Source organism: Pseudophryne corroboree, chromosome 3 (assembly GCF_028390025.1).
Source record: "Pseudophryne corroboree isolate aPseCor3 chromosome 3, aPseCor3.hap2, whole genome shotgun sequence".
Classification (NCBI taxonomy): domain Eukaryota; kingdom Metazoa; phylum Chordata; class Amphibia; order Anura; family Myobatrachidae; genus Pseudophryne; species Pseudophryne corroboree.
This window is the reverse complement of record NC_086446.1, coordinates 2416876-2437687: the sequence shown is the minus strand read 5'-3', so window position 1 is coordinate 2437687 and position 20812 is coordinate 2416876. Positions and strand designations below refer to the sequence as shown.

Sequence of the window (20812 nt, the reverse complement as noted above, 5' to 3'; positions counted from 1 at the left end):
GTCACAGTCATCTCCAGTCCCGGCCCAGTCACAGTCATCTCCAGTCCAGTCACAGTCACCTCCAGTCCCATCACGGCCACCTCCAGTCCCTTCCCGGTCACAGTCATCTCCAGTCCCTTCCCAGTCACAGTCATCTCCAGTCACAGTCATCTCCAGTCCCGGCCCAATCACAGTCATCTCCAGTCACAGTCCTCTCCAGTCCCAGTCACAGTCATCTCCAGTCCCAGCCCAGTCACAGTCATCTCCAGACCCGGCCCAGTCACTGTCATCTCCAGTCCCAGCCCAGTCACAGTCATCTCCAGTCCCAGCCCAGTCATCTCCAGTCCCTTCCCAGTCCTCTCCAGTCCCAGTCATCTCCAGTCCCAGCCCAGTCATCTCCAGTACCAGCCCAGTCACAGTCATCTCCAGTCCCAGCACAGTCACAGTCATCTCCAGTCCCAGCCCAATCATAGTCATCTCCAGTCACAGTCATCTCCAGTCCCAGCCCAATCACAGTCATCCCCAGTCACAGTCATCTCCAGCCCCAGCCCAGTCACAGTCATCTCCAGTCCCTTCCCAGTCACAGTCATCTCCAGTCCCGGCCCAGTCATCTCCAGTCCCGGCCCAGTCACAGTCATCTCCAGTCCCAGCCCAGTCACAGTCATCTCCAGTCCCTTCCCAGTCCTCTCCAGTCCCAGTCATCTCCAGTACCAGCCCAGTCATCTCCAGTACCAGCCCAGTCACAGTCATCTCCAATCCCAGCACAGTCACAGTCATCTCCAGTCCCTTCCCGGTCACAGTCATCTCCAGTCCCAGCCCAATCACAGTCATCTCCAGTCACAGTCATCTCCAGTCCCAGCCCAATCACAGTCATCCCCAGTCACAGTCATCTCCAGCCCCAGCCCAGTCATCTCCAGTCCCAGCCCAGTCACAGCCATCTCCAGTCCCAACCCAGTCACAGCCATCTCCAGTCCCGGCCCAGTCACAGTCATCTCCAGTCCCGGCCCAATCACAGTCATCTCCAGTCCCGGCCCAGTCACAGTCATCTCCAGTCCCGGCCCAGTCACAGTCATCTCCAGTCCCGGCCCAGTCACAGTCATCTCCAGTCCAGTCACAGTCACCTCCAGTCCCGTCACGGCCACCTCCAGTCCCTTCCCGGTCACAGTCATCTCCAGTCCCTTCCCAGTCACAGTCCTCTCCAGTCCCGGCCCAATCACAGTCATCTCCAGTCACAGTCCTCTCCAGTCCCAGTCACAGTCATCTCCAGTCCCGGCCCAGTCATCTCCAGTCCCGGCCCAGTCACAGTCATCTCCAGTCCCAGCCCAGTCACAGTCATCTCCAGTCCCTTCCCAGTCCTCTCCAGTCCCAGTCATCTCCAGTACCAGCCCAGTCATCTCCAGTACCAGCCCAGTCACAGTCATCTCCAGTCCCAGCACAGTCACAGTCATCTCCAGTCCCTTCCCGGTCACAGTCATCTCCAGTCCCAGCCCAATCACAGTCATCTCCAGTCACAGTCATCTCCAGTCCCAGCCCAATCACAGTCATCCCCAGTCACAGTCATCTCCAGCCCCAGCCCAGTCATCTCCAGTCCCGGCCCAGTCACAGTCATCTCCAGTCCCGGCCCAGTCACAGTCATCTCCAGTCCCGGCCCAATCACAGTCCTCTCCAGTCCCGGCCCAATCACAGTCCTCTCCAGTCCCGGCCCAATCACAGTCCTCTCCAGTCCCAGCCCAGTCACAGTCATCTCCAGTCCCAGCCCAGTCATCTCCAGTCCCTTCCCAGTCCTCTCCAGTCCCAGTCATCTCCAGTCCCAGCCCAGTCATCTCCAGTACCAGCCCAGTCACAGTCATCTCCAGTCCCAGCACAGTCACAGTCATCTCCAGTCCCAGCCCAATCACAGTCATCTCCAGTCACAGTCATCTCCAGTCCCAGCCCAATCACAGTCATCCCCAGTCACAGTCATCTCCAGCCCCAGCCCAGTCACAGTCATCTCCAGTCCCTTCCCAGTCACAGTCATCTCCAGTCCCGGCCCAGTCACAGTCCTCTCCAGTCCCGGCCCAGTCACAGTCCTCTCCAGTCCCAGCCCAGTCACAGTCCTCTCCAGTCCCGGCCCAATCACAGTCCTCTCCAGTCCCAGCCCAGTCACAGTCCTCTCCAGTCCCAGTCACAGTCCTCTCCAGTCCCAGCCCAGTCCTCTCCAGTCCCAGCCCAGTCCTCTCCAGTCCCAGCCCAGTCACAGTCCTCTCCAGTCCCAGCCCAGTCACAGTCCTCTCCAGTCCCAGCCCAGTCCCAGTCCTCTCAAGTCCCTTCCCGGTCACAGTCATCTCCAGTCACAGTCATCTCCAGTCCCAGCCCAATCACAGTCATCCCCAGTCACAGTCATCTCCAGTCCCAGCCCAGTCACAGTCAACTCCAGTCCCTTCCCAGTCACAGTCATCTCCAGTCCCGGCCTAGTCACAGTCATCTCCAGTCCCAGCCCAGTCATCTCTAGTCCCGGCCCAATCACAGTCCCCTCCAGTCCCAGCCCAGTCACAGTCCTCCCCATTCCCAGCCCAGTCACAGTCCTCTCCAGTCCCAGCCCAGTCACAGTCCTCTCCAGTCCCAGCCCAGTCACAGTCCTCTCCAATCCCATCCAAGACACAGTCATCTCCAGTCCCAGCCCAGTCACAGTCATCTCCAGTCCCAGCCCAGTAACAGTCATCTCCAGTCCCTGTCACAGTCATCTCCAGTCCCAGCCCAGTCATCTCCAATCCCATCCAAGTCACAGTCTTCTCCAGTCCCAGCCCAGTCACGGTCATCTCCAGTCCCAGCCCAATCACGGTCATCTCCAGTCCTAGCCCAGTCACAGTCATCTCCAGTCCCGGCCTAGTCACAGTCATCTCCAGTCCCAGCCCAGTCACAGTCCTCTCCAGTCACAGTCCTCTCCAGTCCCAGCCCAGTCACAGTCCTCTCCAATCCCATCCAAGACACAGTCCTCTCCAGTCCCAGCCGAGTCACAGTAATCTCCAGTCCCAGCCCAATCACAGTCATCTCCAGTCCCAGCCCAGTCACAGTCATCTCCAGTCCCAGCCCAGTCACAGTCATCTCCAGTCCCAGCCCAGTCACAGTCATCTCCAGTCCCAACCCAGTCACAGCCATCTCCAGTCCCAGCCCAGTCACAGTGATCTCCAGTCCCAGCCCAGTCATCTCCAGTCCCGGCCCAATCACAGTCATCTCCAGTCCCGGCCCAGTCACAGTCATCTCCAGTCCCGGCCCAGTCACAGTCATCTCCAGTCCCGGCCCAGTCACAGTCATCTCCAGTCCAGTCACAGTCACCTCCAGTCCCATCACGGCCACCTCCAGTCCCTTCCCGGTCACAGTCATCTCCAGTCCCTTCCCAGTCACAGTCATCTCCAGTCACAGTCATCTCCAGTCCCGGCCCAATCACAGTCATCTCCAGTCACAGTCCTCTCCAGTCCCAGTCACAGTCATCTCCAGTCCCAGCCCAGTCACAGTCATCTCCAGACCCGGCCCAGTCACTGTCATCTCCAGTCCCAGCCCAGTCACAGTCATCTCCAGTCCCAGCCCAGTCATCTCCAGTCCCTTCCCAGTCCTCTCCAGTCCCAGTCATCTCCAGTCCCAGCCCAGTCATCTCCAGTACCAGCCCAGTCACAGTCATCTCCAGTCCCAGCACAGTCACAGTCATCTCCAGTCCCAGCCCAATCATAGTCATCTCCAGTCACAGTCATCTCCAGTCCCAGCCCAATCACAGTCATCCCCAGTCACAGTCATCTCCAGCCCCAGCCCAGTCACAGTCATCTCCAGTCCCTTCCCAGTCACAGTCATCTCCAGTCCCGGCCCAATCACAGTCCTCTCCAGTCCCGGCCCAATCACAGTCCTCTCCAGTCCCAGCCCAGTCCTCTCCAGTCCCAGCCCAGTCACAGTCCTCTCCAGTCCCAGCCCAGTCCTCTCCAGTCCCAGCCCAGTACTCTCCAGTCCCAGCCCAGTCACAGTCCTCTCCAGTCCCAGCCCAGTCACAGTCCTCTCCAGTCCCAGCTCAGTCCCAGTCCTCTCAAGTCCCTTCCCGGTCACAGTCATCTCCAGTCACAGTCATCTCCAGTCCCAGCCCAATCACAGTCATCCCCAGTCACAGTCATCTCCAGTCCCAGCCCAGTCACAGTCAACTCCAGTCCCTTCCCAGTCACAGTCATCTCCAGTCCCGGCCTAGTCACAGTCATCTCCAGTCCCAGCCCAGTCATCTCTAGTCCCGGCCCAATCACAGTCCTCCCCATTCCCAGCCCAGTCACAGTCCTCCCCATTCCCAGCCCAGTCACAGTCCTCTCCAGTCCCAGCCCAGTCACAGTCCTCTCCAGTCCCAGCCCAGTCACAGTCCTCTCCAGTCCCAGCCCAGTCACAGTCCTCTCCAGTCCCAGCCCAGTCACAGTCCTCTCCAATCCCATCCAAGACACAGTCCTCTCCAGTCCCAGCCCAGTCACAGTCATCTCCAGTCCCAGCCCAGTCCTCTCAAGTCCCTTCCCGGTCACAGTCATCTCCAGTCCCAGCCCAATCACAGTCATCCCCAGTCACAGTCATCTCCAGTCCCAGCCCAGTCACAGTCAACTCCAGTCCCAGCCCAGTCACAGTCATCTCCAGTCCCAGCCCAGTCACAGTCCTCTCCAGTCCCAGCCCAGTCACAGTCCTCTCCAGTCCCAGCCCAGTCACAGTCCTCTCCAGTCCCAGCCCAGTCACAGTCCTCTCCAGTCCCAGCCCCAGTCCTCTCAAGTCCCTTCCCGGTCACAGTCATCTCCAGTCCCAGCCCAATCACAGTCATCCCCAGTCACAGTCATCTCCAGTCCCAGCCCAGTCACAGTCATCTCCAGTCCCAGCCCAATCACAGTCATCTCCAGTCACAGTCATCTCCAGTCCCAGCCCAGTCACAGTCATCTCCAGTCCCAGCCCAATCACAGTCATCTCCAGTCACAGTCATCTCCAGCCCCAGCCCAGTCACAGTCATCTCCAGTCCCAGCCCAGTCACAGTCATCTCCAGTCCCAGCCCAATCACGGTCATCTCCAGTCCCAGCCCAATCACAGTCATCCCCAGTCACAGTCATCTCCAGCCCCAGCCCAGTCACAGTCATCTCCAGTCCCTTCCCAGTCAGTCATCTCCAGTCCCGGCCCAGTCACAGTCATCTCCAGTCCCGGCCCATTCACAGTCCTCTCCAGTCCCGGCCCAATCACAGTCCTCTCCAGTCCCAGCCCAGTCCTCTCCAGTCCCAGCCCAGTCCTCTCCAGTCCCAGCCCAGTCCTCTCCAGTCCCAGCCCAGTCACAGTCCTCTCCAGTCCCAGCCCAGTCCCAGTCCTCTCAAGTCCCTTCCCGGTCACAGTCATCTCCAGTCACAGTCATCTCCAGTCCCAGCCCAATCACAGTCATCCCCAGTCACAGTCATCTCCAGACCCAGCCCAGTCACAGTCAACTCTAGTCCCTTCCCAGTCACAGTCATCTCCAGTCCCAGCCCAGTCACAGTCAACTCTAGTACCTTCCCAGTCACAGTCATCTCCAGTCCCGGCCTAGTCACAGTCATCTCCAGTCCCAGCCCAGTCATCTCTAGTCCCGGCCCAGTCACAGTCCTCTCCAGTCCCAGCCCAGTCACAGTCCTCCCCATTCCCAGCCCAGTCACAGTCCTCTCCAGTCCCAGCCCAGTCACAGTCCTCTCCAGTCCCAGCCCAGTCACAGTCCTCTCCAGTCCCAGCCCAGTCACAGTCCTCTCCAATCCCATCCAAGACACAGTCCTCTCCAGTCCCAGCCCAGTCACAGTCATCTCCAGTCCCAGCCCAGTCCCAGTCCTCTCAAGTCCCTTCCCGGTCACAGTCATCTCCTGTCACAGTCATCTCCAGTCCCAGCCCAATCACAGTCATCTCCAGTCCCAGCCCAGTCACAGTCAACTCCAGTCCCAGCCCAGTCACAGTCACAGTCATCTCCAGTCCCAGCCCAGTCACAGTCATCTCCAGTCCCAGCCCAGTCACAGTCCTCTCCAGTCCCAGCCCAGTCACAGTCCTCTCCAGTCCCAGCCCAGTCACAGTCCTCTCCAGTCCCAGCCCAGTCACAGTCCTCTCCAGTCCCAGCCCCAGTCCTCTCAAGTCCCTTCCCGGTCACAGTCATCTCCAGTCACAGTCATCTCCAGTCCCAGCCCAATCACAGTCATCCCCAGTCACAGTCACAGTCAACTCCAGTCCCTTCCCAGTCACAGTCATCTCCAGTCCCGGCCTAGTCACAGTCATCTCCAGTCCCAGCCCAGTCATCTCTAGTCCCGGCCCAATCACAGTCCTCTCCAGTCCCAGCCCAGTCACAGTCCTCCCCATTCCCAGCCCAGTCACAGTCCTCTCCAGTCCCAGCCCAGTCACAGTCCTCTCCAGTCCCAGCCCAGTCACAGTCCTCTCCAATCCCATCCAAGACACAGTCATCTCCAGTCCCAGCCCAGTCACAGTCATCTCCAGCCCAGTCACAGTCATCTCCAGTCCCAGCCCAGTAACAGTCATCTCCAGTCCCTGTCACAGTCATCTCCAGTCCCTGTCACAGTCATCTCCAGTCCCTGTCACAGTCATCTCCAGTCCCAGCCCAGTCATCTCCAGTCCCAGCCCAGTCATCTCCAATCCCATCCAAGTCACAGTCTTCTCCAGTCCCAGCCCAGTCACGGTCATCTCCAGTCCCAGCCCAATCACGGTCATCTCCCAGCCCAGTCACAGTCATCTCCAGTCCCAGCCCACTCACAGTCATCTCCAGTCCCAGCCCAGTCACAGTCATCTCCAGTCCCAGCCCAGTCACAGTCATCTCCAGTCCCAGCCCAGTCATCTCCAATCCCATCCAAGTCACAGTCATCTCCAGTCCCGGCCCAATCACAGTCATCTCCAGTCCCGGCCCAATCACAGTCATCTCCAGTCCCGGCCCAGTCACAGTCATCTCCAGTCCCGGCCCAGTCACAGTCATCTCCAGTCCCGGCCCAGTCACAGTCATCTCCAGTCCAGTCACAGTCGCCTCCAGTCCCATCACGGCCACCTCCAGTCCCTTCCCGGTAACAGTCATCTCCAGTCCCTTCCCAGTCACAGTCATCTCCAGTCACAGTCATCTCCAGTCCCGGCCCAATCACAGTCATCTCCAGTCACAGTCCTCTCCAGTCCCAGTCACAGTCATCTCCAGTCCCAGCCCAGTCACAGTCATCTCCAGTCCCGGCCCAGTCACTGTCATCTCCAGTCCCGGCCCAGTCACTGTCATCTCCAGTCCCGGCCCAGTCACTGTCATCTCCAGTCCCGGCCCAGTCACTGTCATCTCCAGTCCCAGCCCAGTCACAGTCATCTCCAGTCCCAGCCCAGTCATCTCCAGTCCCTTCCCAGTCCTCTCCAGTCCCAGTCATCTCCAGTCCCAGCCCAGTCATCTCCAGTACCAGCCCAGTCACAGTCATCTCCAGTCCCAGCATAGTCACAGTCATCTCCAGTCCCAGCCCAATCATAGTCATCTCCAGTCACAGTCATCTCCAGTCCCAGCCCAATCACAGTCATCCCCGGTCACAGTCATCTCCAGCCCCAGCCCAGTCACAGTCATCTCCAGTCCCTTCCCAGTCACAGTCATCTCCAGTCCCGGCCCAGTCACAGTCATCTCCAGTCCCGGCCCAATCACAGTCCTCTCCAGTCCCGGCCCAATCACAGTCCTCTCCAGCCCCAGCCCAGTCCTCTCCAGTCCCAGCCCAGTCACAGTCCTCTCCAGTCCCAGCCCAGTCCTCTCCAGTCCCAGCCCAGTCCTCTCCAGTCCCAGCCCAGTCCTCTCCAGTCCCAGCCCAGTCACAGTCCTCTCCAGTCCCAGCCCAGTCACAGTCCTCTCCAGTCCCAGCCCAGTCCCAGTCCTCTCAAGTCCCTTCCCGGTCACAGTCATCTCCAGTCACAGTCATCTCCAGTCCCAGCCCAATCACAGTCATCCCCAGTCACAGTCATCTCCAGTCCCAGCCCAGTCACAGTCAACTCCAGTCCCTTCCCAGTCACAGTCATCTCCAGTCCCGGCCTAGTCACAGTCATCTCCAGTCCCAGCCCAGTCATCTCTAGTCCCGGCCCAATCACAGTCCTCTCCAGTACCAGCCCAGTCACAGTCCTCCCCATTCCCAGCCCAGTCACAGTCCTCTCCAGTCCCAGCCCAGTCACAGTCCTCTCCAGTCCCAGCCCAGTCACAGTCCTCTCCAGTCCCAGCCCAGTCACAGTCCTCTCCAATCCCATCCAAGACACAGTCCTCTCCAGTCCCAGCCCAGTCACAGTCATCTCCAGTCCCAGCCCAGTCCCAGTCCTCTCAAGTCCCTTCCCGGTCACAGTCATCTCCAGTCACAGTCATCTCCAGTCCCAGCCCAATCACAGTCATCCCCAGTCACAGTCATCTCCAGTCCCAGCCCAGTCACAGTCAACTCCAGTCCCAGCCCAGTCACAGTCCTCTCCAGTCCCAGCCCAGTCACAGTCCTCTCCAGTCCCAGCCCAGTCACAGTCCTCTCCAGTCCCAGCCCAGTCACAGTCCTCTCCAGTCCCAGCCCAGTCACAGTCCTCTCCAGTCCCAGCCCAGTCACAGTCCTCTCCAGTCCCAGCCCCAGTCCTCTCAAGTCCCTTCCCGGTCACAGTCATCTCCAGTCCCAGCCCAATCACAGTCATCCCCAGTCACAGTCATCTCCAGTCCCAGCCCAGTCACAGTCATCTCCAGTCCCAGACCAGTCACAGTCATCTCCAGTCCCAGCCCAATCACAGTCATCTCCAGTCACAGTCATCTCCAGCCCAGTCACAGTCATCTCCAGTCCCGTCACAGTCATCTCCAGTCACAGTCATCTCCAGTCCCAGCCCAATCACAGTCATCCCCAGTCACAGTCATCTCCAGTTCCAGCCCAGTCACAGTCATCCCCAGTCACAGTCATCTCCAGTCCCAGCCCAGTCACAGTCAACTCCAGTCCCAGCCCAGTCACAGTCATCTCCAGTCCCAGCCCAGTCACGGTCATCTCCAGTCCCAGCCCAATCACGGTCATCTCCCAGCCCAGTCACAGTCATCTCCAGTCCCAGCCCACTCACAGTCATCTCCAGTCCCAGCCCAGTCACAGTCATCTCCAGTCCCAGCCCAGTCACAGTCATCTCCAGTCCCAGCCCAGTCATCTCCAATCCCATCCAAGTCACAGTCATCTCCAGTCCCGGCCCAATCACAGTCATCTCCAGTCCCGGCCCAATCACAGTCATCTCCAGTCCCGGCCCAGTCACAGTCATCTCCAGTCCCGGCCCAGTCACAGTCATCTCCAGTCCCAGCCCAATCACGGTCATCTCCAGTCCCAGCCCAATCACAGTCATCCCCAGTCACAGTCATCTCCAGCCCAGTCACAGTCATCTCCAGTCCCTTCCCAGTCAGTCATCTCCAGTCCCGGCCCAGTCACAGTCATCTCCAGTCCCGGCCCAATCACAGTCCTCTCCTGTCCCGGCCCAATCACAGTCCTCTCCAGTCCCAGCCCAGTCACAGTCCTCTCCAGTCCCAGCCCAGTCCTCTCCAGTCCCAGCCCAGTCCTCTCCAGTCCCAGCCCAGTCACAGTCCTCTCCAGTCCCAGCCCAGTCACAGTCCTCTCCAGTCCCAGCCCAGTCCCAGTCCTCTCAAGTCCCTTCCCAGTCACAGTCATCTCCAGTCCCAGCCCAATCACAGTCATCCCCAGTCACAGTCATCTCCAGTCCCAGCCCAGTCACAGTCAACTCCAGTCCCTTCCCAGTCACAGTCATCTCCAGTCCCGGCCTAGTCACAGTCATCTCCAGTCCCAGCCCAGTCATCTCTAGTCCCGGCCCAATCACAGTCCTCTCCAGTCCCAGCCCAGTCACAGTCCTCCCCATTCCCAGCCCAGTCACAGTCCTCTCCAGTCCCAGCCCAGTCACAGTCCTCTCCAGTCCCAGCCCAGTCACAGTCCTCTCCAATCCCATCCAAGACACAGTCCTCTCCAGTCCCAGCCCAGTCACAGTCATCTCCAGTCCCAGCCCAGTCCCAGTCCTCTCAAGTCCCTTCCCGGTCACAGTCATCTCCAGTCACAGTCATCTCCAGTCCCAGCCCAATCACAGTCATCCCCAGTCACAGTCATCTCCAGTCCCAGCCCAGTCACAGTCAACTCCAGTCCCAGCCCAGTCACAGTCACAGTCATCTCCAGTCCCAGCCCAGTCACAGTCCTCTCCAGTCCCAGCCCAGTCACAGTCCTCTCCAGTCCCAGCCCAGTCACAGTCCTCTCCAGTCCCAGCCCCAGTCCTCTCAAGTCCCTTCCCGGTCACAGTCATCTCCAGTCACAGTCATCTCCAGTCCCAGCCCAATCACAGTCATCCCCAGTCACAGTCATCTCCAGTCCCAGCCCAGTCACAGTCAACTCCAGTCCCTTCCCAGTCACAGTCATCTCCAGTCCCGGTCTAGTCACAGTCATCTCCAGTCCTAGCCCAGTCATCTCTAGTCCCGGCCCAATCACAGTCCTCTCCAGTCCCAGCCCAGTCACAGTACTCCCCATTCCCAGCCCAGTCACAGTCCTCTCCAGTCCCAGTCACAGTCCTCTCCAGTCCCAGCCCAGTCACAGTCCTCTCCAATCCCATCCAAGACACAGTCATCTCCAGTCCCAGCCCAGTCACAGTCATCTCCAGTCCCAGCCCAGTCACAGTCATCTCCAGTCCCAGCCCAGTAACAGTCATCTCCAGTCCCTGTCACAGTCATCTCCAGTCCCAGCCCAGTCATCTCCAGTCCCAGCCCAGTCATCTCCAATCCCATCCAAGTCACAGTCTTCTCCAGTCCCAGCCCAGTCACGGTCATCTCCAGTCCCAGCACAATCACGGTCATCTCCCAGCCCAGTCACAGTCATCTCCAGTCCCAGCCCACTCACAGTCATCTCCAGTCCCAGCCCACTCACAGTCATCTCCAGTCCCAGCCCAGTCACAGTCATCTCCAGTCCCAGCCCAGTCATCTCCAATCCCATCCAAGTCACAGTCATCTCCAGTCCCAGCCCAGTCACCTCCAGTCCCAGCCCAGTCACAGTCATCTCCAGTCCCAGCCCAGTCATCTCCAGTCCCTTCCCAGTCACAGTCATCTCCAGTCCCTTCCCAGTCACAGTCATCTCCAGTCCCTTCCCAGTCACAGTCCTCTCCAGTCCCAGCCCAGTCACAGTCCTCTCCAGTCCCAGTCCAGTCACAGTCGTCCCAGCCCAGTCCTCTCCAGTCCCATCCCAATCACAGTCCTCTCCAGTCCCATCCCAGTCACAGTCCTCTCCAGTCCCAGCCCAGTCGCAGTCCTCTCCAGTCCCCGCCCAGTCTCCAGTCCCCGCCCAGTCACAGTCATCTCCAATCCCATCCAAGTCACAGTCATCTCCAGTCCCAGCCCAGTCATCTCCAGTCCCAGCCCAGTCATCTCCAGTCCCTTCCCAGTCACAGTCATCTCCAGTTCCTTCCCAGTCACAGTCATCTCCAGTCCCTTCCCAGTCACAGTCATCTCCAGTCCTTTCCCAGTCACAGTCATCTCCAGTCCCGGCCCAGTCACAGTCATCTCCAGTCCCAGTCCAGTCACAGTCATCTCCAGTCCCAGCCCAGTCATCTCCAGTCCCAGCCCAGTCCCAGTCATCTCCAGCCCAGTCACAGTCATCTCCAGTCCCAGCCCAGTCACAGTCATCTCCAGTCCCAGCCCAGTCACAGTCATCTCCAGTCCCAGCCCAGTCATCTCCAGTCCCAGCCCAGTCCCAGTCATCTCCAGCCCAGTCACAGTCATCTCCAGTCCCAGCCCAGTCACAGTCATCTCCAGTCCCAGCCCAGTCACAGTCATCTCCAGTCCCAGCCCAGTCACAGTCATCTCCAGTCCCAGCCCAGTCACAGTCCAGTCACAGTCATCTCCAATCCTATCCAAGTCACAGTCATCTCCAGTCCCTTCCCAGTCACAGTCATCTCCAGTCCCTTCCCAGTCACAGTCATCTCCAGTCCCTTCCCAGTCACAGTCATCTCCAGTCCCTTCCCAGTCACAGTCATCTCCAGTCCCGTCACAGTCATCTCCAGTCCCAGCCGTCACAGTCATCTCCAGTCCTTTCCCAGTCATCTCCAGCCCAGTCACAGTCATCTCCAGTCCCAGCCCAGTCACAGTCATCTCCAGTCCCAGCTCAGTCACAGTCATCTCCAGTCCCAGCCCAGTCACAGTCATCTCCAGTCCCAGCCCAGTCACAGTCATCTCCAGTCCCGGCCCAGTCACAGTCATCTCCAGTCCCGGCCCAGTCACAGTCATCTCCAGTCCCAGCCCAGTCATCTCCAGTCCCAGCCCAGTCATCTCCAGTCCCAGCCCAGTCATCTCCAGTCCCAGCCCAGTCATCTCCAGTCCCAGCCCAGTCATCTCCAGTCCCAGCCCAGTTATCTCCAGTCCCAGCCCAGTCCCAGTCATCTCCAGCCCAGTCACAGTCATCTCCAGTCCCAGCCCTGTCAGTCATCTCCAGTCCCAGCCCAGTCATCTCCAATCCCATCCAAGTCACAGTCATCTCCAGTCCCTTCCCAGTCACAGTCATCTCCAGTCCCTTCCCAGTCACAGTCATCTCCAGTCCCTTCCCAGTCACAGTCATCCCCAGTCCCTTCCCAGTCACAGTCATCTCCAGTCCCTTCCCAGTCACAGTCATCTCCAGTCCCTTCCCAGTCACAGTCATCTCCAGTCCCAGTTATCTCCAGTTCCAGCCCAGTCATCAAAGGTCTTAGCCAGATCACAGTCATCCCCGGTGCCAGCCCGATCAGAGGTATCCCCGGTGCCAGCCAGGTCAGAGGCATCCCCGGTGCCAGCCAGGTCAGAGGCATCCCCGGTGCCAGCCAGGTCAGAGGCATCACTGGTCTGAGTCCAGTCACAGTCATCTTCAGTCCCAGCCCAGTCGGAGTCATCACAGGTCTTAGCCCGGTCTGAGGCATCACCGGTGCCAGCCCGGTCTGAGGCATCACCGGTGCCAACCAGGTCTGAGGCATCAATGCCCCGCTCACGGTCTGAGGCATCAATGCCCCCCGCACGGTCTGAGGCATCAATGCCCCCCGCACGGCCTGATCTGAGGTATCACTGGTCCCAGCCCGATTTGGGGCAATATGTTTAGGTCATGAGAGAATGAGATTCCAATACAAAACCAAGGGCCTAGTTCAGAGATGTACACAATACCGATGTTTACGGAGTTCATCGATTATCGACCAACTCTGCATGTGTTGCAGTCTCACTGCACCAAGGCACCTTTGCGATGTCACTCGCAGTGAAGATTTATTCGCAAACTGATTGACAGTCCGAGACCACTTAAGGCGGTTGCAGGGAGTGGCAGCACACACACTTTTTGGGGCATGTCTCTGGCAATATCTGGGATCGCATATGCAGAAAACATGGTGCCAGCGTCTCAGTTCCTGCGGCCATTCTGTATGACCCTAGGGCTACTCACATGGTCCTAGCATTGGCACACATAGCTGTTAGAGTTTTGCTTGTGCTTTTCCTGTTCCTAGCTATGTTCATCTCTCTGCCGATGTTTATTTGGTTTTGATCTGAATTTATTCCCACAGGTGGATGTGGCAGCCGGAATGTCTCAGAGGATCATCTGATTCTATTGCCAGATGGTCAAATAGAAGAAAAATATGTCTCCCAAGAATCTCCTAAAGAAATCCCTCTTACCCCAGTTATACGGGCAGCACGTCACCGTGCAGATATGTCACCTGTTCCCTCTGATCCTGGGGAATGTCCCCCTGATAACTCTGATATTGGTGCATCTGTTACATCTATTACAGTAGATACAGAGTTACCCTCTACTGTAGATGCCAAATGTTTTACACAGTATACACAGGTTATTACCCATCAGCCAGGTGAGAGGCCATTTCCATGTCCTGAGTGTGGGAAATGTTTTATAAAGAAATCAGCTCTTGTTACACATCAGAGAAGTCATACAGGTGAGAGGCCATTTCCATGTTCTGAGTGTGGCAAATGTTTTACACGGAAATCACATCTTGTTACCCATCAGAGAAAACACACAGGTGAGAAGCCATTTCCATGTCCTGAGTGTGGGAAATGTTTTACAGATAAATCATCTGTTTTTTCACATCGGAGAAATCACACAGGTGATAAACCGTATCCATGCTCTGAGTGTGGGAAATGTTTTACACATAAATCACATCTTGTTTTACATGAGAGAAGTCACACAGGTGAGAAGCCTTATGCGTGTTCTGAGTGTGGGAAATGTTTTACACACAAATCACATCTTCTTAGACATCAGAGGATTCACACAGGTAAGAAACTATTTCCATGCTCTGAGTGTGAGAAATGCTTTACACATAAATCATCTCTTGCTACACATCAGAGAAGTCACACAGGTGAGAGACTCTTTCCATGTTCTGAGTGTGGGAAATTTTTTATACATAAATCAGATCTTATTAAACATCAGAGATGTCACACAGGTATGAGGCCATTTCCATGTTCTCAGTGTGGGAGATGTTTTAGAAATGAATCAGGTCTTGCTAGACATGAGAAAAGTCACACAGGTGAGAAACCATATCCATGTCCTGAATGTGGAAAATGGTTTACACAGAAACCACATCTTGTTACACATCAGAGAAGTCACACAGGTGAAAAGCCATTTCCATGTCCTGAGTGTGGGAAATGTTTTACACGGAAATCACATCTTGTTACACATCAGAGAAGTCACACAGGTGAAAAGCCATTTCCATGTTCTGAGTGTGAGAAATGTTTTATACATAAATCAGATCTTATTAAACATCAGAGATGTCACACAGGTGAGAGGCAATTTCCATGTCCTGAGTGTGGGAATTGTTTTACACGGAAATCATCTCTTGTTACACATCAGAGAAGTCACACAGGTGAGAAGCCATTTCCATGTTCTGAGTGTGGGAAATGTTTTACACGGAAATCAAATCTTGTTACACATCAGAGAAGTCACGCAGGTGAGAAGCCATTTCCATGCCCTGAGTAAGTGGAGTTACTCAGGTGGTACTTTGTGTGTTTGCAAATGAGAATATTTTATCCCAAAAATAAACATTAGTAAGCATAGTATGTCACAGGATACTGTATCTGTTGTTCTAATTAATTTTAATAATACCATTAAATATCACAACTAAATCATAAAATCTATAAAATAAACATATTTGGTGGATTACAGTCAATACTAATTGTATTCTATTCCTCATGATTAAATCTGGCTCAACTGTTGTAGTGATTACAGTATGATGGTGTGGTGATTACTGTGTGGCATTGTAGTGATTAGTGTATGGTGGTGTGGTGATTACTGTATGGCGGTGTGATTACTGTATGATGGTGTAGTGATTACTGTATGGCAGTGGTGATTACTGTGTGGCGGTGTGGTGATTACTGTATGGAGGTTTAGAAGTAAAAAATATTATAGACACACGCATCACGTGCAAACACCACACAGAGTGGCACGTTGCGTATATTGGCTCACGAGGTCCTGCGTATTTGCTCGTGGTATGAGTAAATACGGTAGCATATGCATTCGCATGGAAACGTCACAAAGACATATCTGATATTTAATCCACATAGTACATAACTTACACATAGCCTACACGCACCACACCAGAAAGTTACATTTGCTTTGGAAGTATAACAACAGGGATTCAACTTTACAGGATATGAGAGGACAGAATTAGGTTAGGAGGTGGTGTTTGGTATCCAGCTGTAAAGTATTTCAAGAGCAATATTCCGATAGCAGTTTGCAGAAGGTAGCATGCTCCTGTGCATAGATATGCGCAGGAACAGAATATTAATATTACACTGTATTTACTGTACTCTTGATATTCGGAGGGAACTCGGTGGATAACATCTGCAAGTGCACCTGGACCAGGCATCGTCCACCTATTCAAACCGACCTATGACCCTTCTTGTACTGTAAATGAACAATCCTTTGACCTATGGGTGAAGAGAATACAGTTTCCATTGTTTCATGATTTGGACTAATGTATAAAAACCAAGCCTCCTGGCCGGTCACACACATTCTCTGAAGGTCATCTATCCAGATTGACTGAGGACCGGAACCGGGTGGCACTGGCGAACAAACGTATGTATCCATTGGTTGTAGCCTCTTCTCTTATGTGATTGTATTACTGTTGTACCCCCTTTTGAGTAAATATGGTGGGTAAATATGCTGGGTTGGACCTCAACATTACATATACAATTGGTGTTGCATTCCTTTCCTGTTAGGGGTTATAAAGTGTATTCCGTCGCACGTGTAGCTACTTTGTGCTTACAGCGTGACGGTGTGCTTACGCAAAGTGTACGCGTTTCATAGGGGTTTTACACACACACGCTTAGCGGTCACAGCGGCCTGAACAGTTGTACATTTAAGGTATTGCTTTTTTTCCTGAAAGTTAATCAGACTTAACAGAGGTGTGGTGATTACTGTATGGCCGTGTGGTGATTACTGTATGGAGGTGTGGTGATTACTGTATGGCCGTGTAGTGATTACTGTATGACGGTGTGGTGATTACTGTATGGTGGTGTGATCACTGTATGGCCGTGTAGTGATTACTGTATGGCCATGTAGTGATTACTGTATGGCGGTGTGATTACTGTATGGCAGTGTGATTACTGTATGGCGGTGTAGTGATTACTGTATGATGGTGTGATTACTGTATGGCCGTGTAGTGATTACTGTATGACGGTGTGGTGATTACTGTATGGCGGTGTAGTGATTACTGTATGGCGGTGTAATGATTACTGTATGGCCGTGTAGTGATTACTGTATGGCAGTGTGATTACTGTATGGCGGTGTAGTGATTCCTGTATGACGGTGTAGTGATTCCTGTATGGCAGTGTGGTGATTACTGTGTGGTGGAGTAGTGATTACTGTATGGCCGTGTGGTGATTACTGTATGGTGGTGTGATTACTGTATGGCGGTGTAGTGATTACTGTATGATGGTGTAGTGATTACTGTATGGCGGTGTAGTGATTATTGTATGGAGGTGTAGTGATTACTGTATGGCGGTGGTGATTACTGTATGATGGTGTGATTACTGTATGGCGGTGTGGTGATTACTGTATGCTGGTGTAGTGATTACTGTATGGCGATGTGATTACTGTATGGCGGTGTGATTACTGTATGGTGGTGTAGTGATTACTGTATGGCGGTGTGATTACTGTATGGTCGTGTGATTACTGTATGGCGGTGTGGTGATTACTGTATGGTCATGTAGTGATTACTGTATGGCGGTGTGATTACTGTATGGCAGTGTGATTACTGTATGGCGGTGTAGTGATTACTGTATGGCCGTGTAGTGATTACTGTATGGCGGTGTAGTGATTACTGTATGGCAGTGTGATTACTGTATGGCGGTGTAGTGATTACTGTATGGCGGTGTAGTGATTACTGTATGGCGGTGTAGTGATTCCTGTATGATGGTGTAGTGATTCCTGTATGGCGGTGTGGTGATTACTGTGTGGTGGTGTAGTGATTACTGTATGGCCGTGTGGTGATTACTGTATGGCGGTGTAGTGATTACTGTATGATGGTGTAGTGATTACTGTATGGAGGTGTAGTGATTACTGTATGGCGGTGGTGATTACTGTATGATGGTGTAGTGATTACTGTATAGCGGTGTGGTGATTACTGTAGGGCTGTGTGATTACTGTATGGCGGTGTAGTGATTACTGTGTGGCGGTGTGATTACTGTATGGCGGTTTGGTGATTACTGTATAGCGGTGTGGTGTGATTACTGTATGGCGGTGTGGTGATTACTGTATAGCAGTGTAGTGATTCATGTATGGCGGTGTAGTGATTACTGTATGGCTGTGAGTACTGTATGGCGGTGTGGTGATTACTGTATGGTGGTGTGTGATTACTGTATGGTGGTGTGGTGATTACTGTATGGCGGTGTGGTGATTACTGTATGATGGTGTGGTGATTACTGTATAGCGGTGTGGTGATTCATGTATGGCGGTGTGGTGATTACTGTATGGCTGTGATTACTGTATGGCGATGTAGTGATTACTGTATAGCGGTGATTATAGCTGTTACCAGCAAGGTACATGGTGCAGATGTGTAATACTCTACTGTACAGGGATAAAAAGATGTTTAGGCGCCATAACAATTGTTACTATTGAGTTGTCTGGGTTCACGTGCATATCACGTGTGTCCCACCCAAACAGACAGAATTGCTGCTATCAGGCAGCCATGATAAAAAAACAATTGAATTCCCCCTAAGGAGTTAGTTTGACCCATATCCCTTGTTCATATGGACAGTCAAAATCACATTTTATTTGGCTGTACTTACATACAACCCAGGAAGCTGAAGCATGCAGCGCGGCGTTTAGGTCCCGGGTTCACTCCCGGCAAAACTTTAAAAATAGAAACAGGTATTGGGTTGGGGGAGGGGCTTAGTGGCGGCATGGCAATCGCCGCAACCCTCACTCAGGTTGCTGCGCTGGGGGTCCTTTACTGTCATCAGGCGCCCCTCTTTAGCAATGGCTACCCTGCAGACCAGGAGGTAGACAATTCCCTCCTCTGCTGGTGTGCACTCTTTGGAGCTCATCCACTAACCGAAGCAGAACACCGCAGTTTCCAGCTACAGCAAAATACTGGGTTCACTCCCGGCGATATATATTTCTCTTAGGTCCTAAAGGATGCTGGGGTCCACATTAGTGCCATGGGGTATAGACGGGGCCACCAGGAGCCAGTGGCACTTTAAGAGTTTAACAGTGTGGGCTGGCTCCTCCCTCTATGCCCCTCCTACCAGACTCAGTTTAGAAAATGTGCCCAGAGGAGCCGGTCGCAGCTAGGGGAGCTCTACAGAGTTTATTAAGTTAAGTTTATTTTAGAGATTATTTTACAGGGAGGCTGCTGGCAACAGCCTCCCTGCTTCATGGGACTAAGGGGGGGGGGGGGGTAGTAGTGTCCGCCCTACGGGGTCTGAGCCACTATCTCCGCTGACATGACACTGAGCTCCTGAGGGGATAGACACAGGGGAACGCTCACCCCAGCAGCATGCCGTCACCCCCTTACAGAGCTGAAGATCAGTGGTGAGTGAGTCACCGACCCCCCTAGCAAGCGCGGGGCCGGTGTGAAGATGGCGGCATCAGGGTAGGAGCGCAGTATTAACTGCGCTCCGGAGGCTCAGCGGTACATATTGCGGTGCTGTGAGGGGCGCCCTGAGCCAGTGCCTACACCCTACACTGGTCACACAGCCTGTTGGGGTCCCTGGATCTCAGCCAGCATGAATCCTTAGGCCAGTATAATCTTAGGAAGAGTGAGAAGACAGCGCCATTTGGGGGGCGGAGCTTCTCAGAGCTGACCCAGCAGCGTTCAGCGCCATTTCCCTGCCTGCACAGCGCTGTCCAGGAAGAGCAAGTACCTCCAAAGCAACTCCAGCTATCTATCACAGTACCAGGGGGCTGTAGAAGGGGGGGGAGGCTGCAAAACGACTGTGTAACCTCTTAATGTGCACAGTCAGCGCTGATAGGGGGTCTCCCTTTATATTAAAAGCGCTGTGTGTGGGTTGGCTCCAATCTCTGTCTCTCTTGCCATTCTTGGGGGTGGAACTCTGTCTTTCCTCACCTGTGTGTGTGTGTGTAGAGTGTCTGTGGTCTCCATTAAGCAATGTCCAGGGACTCTGTGTCATATGTTGCAGAAGATATTTCCTTTCAGGATGATTCCATGTAATCAGGATTGCACTGGTTTAGCACAGATTCCAGCAAGGGAGCCTGAGTGGATATCTTCTATCAAATCTATGATTTCTCAGATTTCAAATAGTGTTGCACAAAATGAATCTGCAACTCAGGCTTTACAGAACTCTATGGCAGTCTGGCCCAGTTCTGGTACATCAGGGCTCCCCGCTGTATATTCACATAAACGTGCTCTTGCACAGATCATGCAGGATGATACCGATTCCTACACTGCAGAGGGTGATGGGGATGTGTTGCGGGGGGCAGCATCTCTTGCAAAAGGGGTGCAGTTGATAGAGGCTATTAGGGATGTGTTGAATATTGCTGATACAACACCTGAGCACATTGAGGAGACTTACTTCACTGAAAATAAGAAAGCCTCGCTAACCTTCCCTGCGTCAAAGGAATGGTGCTATTTTTGAAAAGGCGTGGGAAAACTTGGATAATAAATTCCAGATACCTAAAAGGGTTCTGGTAGCATTTCCTTTCCCTGTAGAGGATAGGAAAAAATAAGAATTTACTTACCGATAATTCTATTTCTCGTAGTCCGTAGTGGATGCTGGGGACTCCGTCAGGACCATGGGGAATAGCGGCTCCGCAGGAGACAGGGCACAAAAGTAAAAGCTTTAGGATCAGGTGGTGTGCACTGGCTCCTCCCCCAATGACCCTCCTCCAAGCCTCAGTTAGGATACTGTGCCCGGACGAGCGTACACAATAAGGAAGGATTTTGAATCCCGGGTAAGACTCATACCAGCCACACCAATCACACTGTACAACCTGTGATCTGAACCCAGTTAACAGCATGATAACAGCGGAGCCTCTGAAAAGATGGCTCACAACAATAATAACCCGATTTTTGTAACAATAACTATGTACAAGTATTGCAGACAATCCGCACTTGGGATGGGCGCCCAGCATCCACTACGGACTACGAGAAATAGAATTATCGGTAAGTAAATTCTTATTTTCTCTGACGTCCTAAGTGGATGCTGGGGACTCCGTCAGGACCATGGGGATTATACCAAAGCTCCCAAACGGGCGGGAGAGTGCGGATGACTCTGCAGCACCGAATGAGAGAACTCCAGGTCCTCCTCAGCCAGGGTATCAAATTTGTAGGATTTTTCAAACGTGTTTGCCCCTGACCAAGTAGCAGCTCGGCAAAGTTGTAAAGC

At 54.0% G+C, this 20812-nt stretch overlaps 1 protein-coding gene across 1 annotated transcript in view; it reads left to right on the top strand.

Moving 5' to 3' along the window:
• Window positions 1–15127, top strand: part of LOC135056524 (uncharacterized) — a 169041-nt gene extending 153914 nt beyond the window's left edge. The window contains exon 13 of the mRNA XM_063961826.1: window positions 13525–15127. Within this exon, the coding sequence (XP_063817896.1) occupies window positions 13525–14942 (1418 nt within the window). The 3' untranslated portion in view covers window positions 14943–15127. The remainder of the gene's footprint in view (window positions 1–13524) is intronic.
• The last annotated feature ends 5685 nt before the right edge of the window (window positions 15128–20812 follow it).